At 44.5% G+C, this 3,028-nt stretch overlaps 1 protein-coding gene across 1 annotated transcript; it reads right to left on the reverse strand.

Annotated features, from left to right (window-relative positions):
• Positions 1-887: 887 nt before the first annotated feature.
• Positions 888-1,195, reverse strand: VTN00DRAFT_5206 (uncharacterized protein; the record flags this gene model as incomplete). The annotated part of the gene is made up of 2 exons (XM_069431712.1): positions 888-989; positions 1,052-1,195. 2 exons carry the CDS (start codon positions 1,193-1,195, stop codon positions 888-890), a joined length of 246 nt encoding a protein of 81 aa, XP_069282715.1.
• Positions 1,196-3,028: the final 1,833 nt, after the last annotated feature.

The raw sequence follows: 3,028 nt of genomic DNA on the forward strand, positions 1-3,028 counted from the left end.
TAACTAAAGTTGACGTGTGGCCTAACACTTTGTCGTGCAGACGCACTGGTTTCATCATTTCATAGTGCCTTCACAGGTAGTACAGTACTTGTACTGCACCTAAGCCTAAGGTTGTTCTTTTATTTCCCCCTCCATGATGAGGTAGGTTGGCTTGACTTGGCCTTTCTTTCTTGCTTGGGCTTCCAACATTTCAGATTTTCAGATTTCAGATTTCAGCTGGTGCTTGCTTACAGATGGGAATCACCTGCCTTGAGCCTCGTCCAGTGGCTTTCATTGGTAGGTTCTTGGACCCGTTTTTCCCACCTACTGTAGGCAGCCTAAACTCGAGGTAATCGTGCTTGTCCTGTCATCTTGACGGTTTTTGTCGCTCCTTGGGTAGGTATGTTTGTTTCTTTTGTTCCTTACATATTAGCTTGTCATGGGTGAGAGTTAGAGTTTGTGGTTTGGGGTTGCATAACATTGGTTCTTTAGTTCTGGACATGTTTTTACTGGGTAGGGACTTGGCTATACACAGCTCTCAGTGGGTTTACATTTCTTTTCCTTCCCATTGTTCTATGTACAGACATTAGTTCTCAGATCGGGTGGTGGCGTGTGGGCTTGTTGTCTTGAATTGCTGCTTGGATCCTGATGTGCTTTCTGAGAACTTGTGCTTGCCTTAGTACCTGTCAGCTATGCCCGACCCGAGGTTCATCTTGATGTACTTGTTTCGTCTCTTAATCGTCGCGTATAGTACTGTCGTGTCTACATGCAGTTGGTTGGTCTGTTTCCTTCCTGCTTATCTTGATTTCCTGGAGCGGTCTGCAGCCCGGGACATGTTCTTGGACGTGGTGACTGAGGTATGCATACCTCGACGTCGCTGTCTTAGGCACATCTGTCCTTGTGTAGTTTTAGCTGGAGTTTTCGGTCCAGGAATAGACTTGGACTCGTGGACCGAGCTGTGTCTCGACGGTGGTGGTGGTGGTGGTGGTGGCGGTGCTTCGTCCCTGTCCCTACTTACTGTCCACGGTAAGTCTTTACCTAATTTCTTCCTTCTTGCCGCGTCTTGATTTACAGCTGGAGCTTGTCGTCTCAGCTCGGGGCCCTGGCGTTCTCTTATCTTGTCTCTAGTCTTGGACGTGCGATCCAACTGCCTGTGGATACCTGACCTAAGCTTGCGGTGTATCTCGACGGCAGTATCTCTTCGTCGCTCGTACATAGTGAGCCTGTTTGTTCTCCCTCTTGTCTTTTCTGGTGATTATCCGAGCTCGCGAAACGTGGGGTTTCTCTTATGCCTCGCCGCTTTCCTCTTCGATGTGTATCCTGACCACCTGCTTCGGTGTCTGTATGCTCAAACCCGTGGCGTATCTCGATGACGGTGTTGCTTCGTGATCCCTGCTTTACAACTGGATTTCGCAGGTGGGACCTGGTCTCTTGGACTGTAATTTTGGCGTCGAACAGGTTTATTGATCATGTCTATCCCTCCAAACCCAAGGTGGATCTCGACAGTGGTATCGCTTTGCCGTCCCGCTTACATAGTATGGAAGTTTGATTTATTTCCTTCATGCCTCACCTAGACTTCGACTAGCCTTTGCAATCGGCCTTTGCACCAGGTAGTGCAAGCTCTGTGAAGTGCGTCCTGGCTACCTGTCTCCCAACCCTGCAATGTATCTCAGCGCCGGTGTTTCTCTGTTGCATTTCTACGCATGAAGCTTGTATACTTCCATTCCGCTTTACATCTCCATTATCTTAACATTCAACTAACATTTACTACAGTCTATCAACACTCCCAGCCATGCTATCTCTACCTTCTCCTGTCCCTACTTCCTGAGCTCCCAGTATCTGTCTGTGAATATGTTCACCTTTCCATGTGTCCACCGCCTAAGATAAGTTTCCTTCACTCCCTTTAGATTTACATCTGAACGGGCAAGGAACAATGAATATGTCCTAGGTAGAAGGTTTGAGGAAAGAGAATGAATGAATGCATGTTTGCCACCTGGAAAAGGTATATTAACCAGCTCATCACCTACTTTTTTGCTTTCTTTCTTTCTTTCTCTTGTAGCCCACAGCAGCAACAGTGCAAAATATCATGTATATAGCTTCATTTGCATATTATGAAGCTAGAAGTTACCTAGAGAATATTATTCTTTATTATTATCCTCTATCTTTTGTTTTCAAAGAAACATACAGAACAGTATTAACAGAGAGTTTCTAGAGCAGACATAAAAAGTCAGAACCTGTTCTGCTTTTACTACTGTCTTTAGAGATAAAAAGATCAATCTAGATAAGATACCATACTTATCATCAAGTGATCTACTATATTTACTCCACCTACCAGCCTCAGAGCATCCATGTCTCTTTCTCTCTCCCCTCCCTTAGTCCAGCCTAGTCCGCCCAGAATCTCCTATCACACTGACAGACAACAGTCAGTTTCTAAGATGGAGCTTTCTAGTTCATGGTCCGTGTGCTCGCCGTGATGGAATACCTGAGAGAGGTAAGCTAAGTTGTCTTCACTTTAGATTTAGATTGCTGTCTGGACAGAAGAGCTTGCACCCAGCCAGCAGGTCAAAGGACTTGGGCTTACTTCTTTCTTACTTTAGACAGAAGAGAGACTGAAAGAAAATTTACAATATAGTGCAGGCTCATGTGGATATCAAGCCACACCTAGCTAGTGTACTATGTTCGATAGGAATTAGTACTAGGTAGGTAAGAGAGAAAGTGTATCGATACTTACTTACCTTAATTATATACTTCTTTCTTGACTGAGTATCAAGGAAACAGACAACTCCGGGGCAAAAACTCTGGTACCCTGCTCCACAGCGAAAATCGCACACTTATCTATCTTTTCTTCTTCTTTTAATTTAAAATGTTTTGCGTATCAGCGCGCAAAATACGAGTCAAGTCCCCTCCCTTCTTCAGATACTTGCCGGTTTGAGAACCGGTGGTCCTCGCCCATTGGCGGCCAGACAGACACGATTGCTTATCTCTTCCTATGGTGTCTTTATTATTATTATTATTATTATTATTATTATTATTATTATTATTATTATTA

Source organism: Thermoascus crustaceus (assembly GCF_041956765.1).
Source record: "Thermoascus crustaceus strain CBS 181.67 unplaced genomic scaffold VTN00scaffold_27, whole genome shotgun sequence".
NCBI classification, from domain to species: Eukaryota; Fungi; Ascomycota; class Eurotiomycetes; order Eurotiales; family Thermoascaceae; genus Thermoascus; species Thermoascus crustaceus.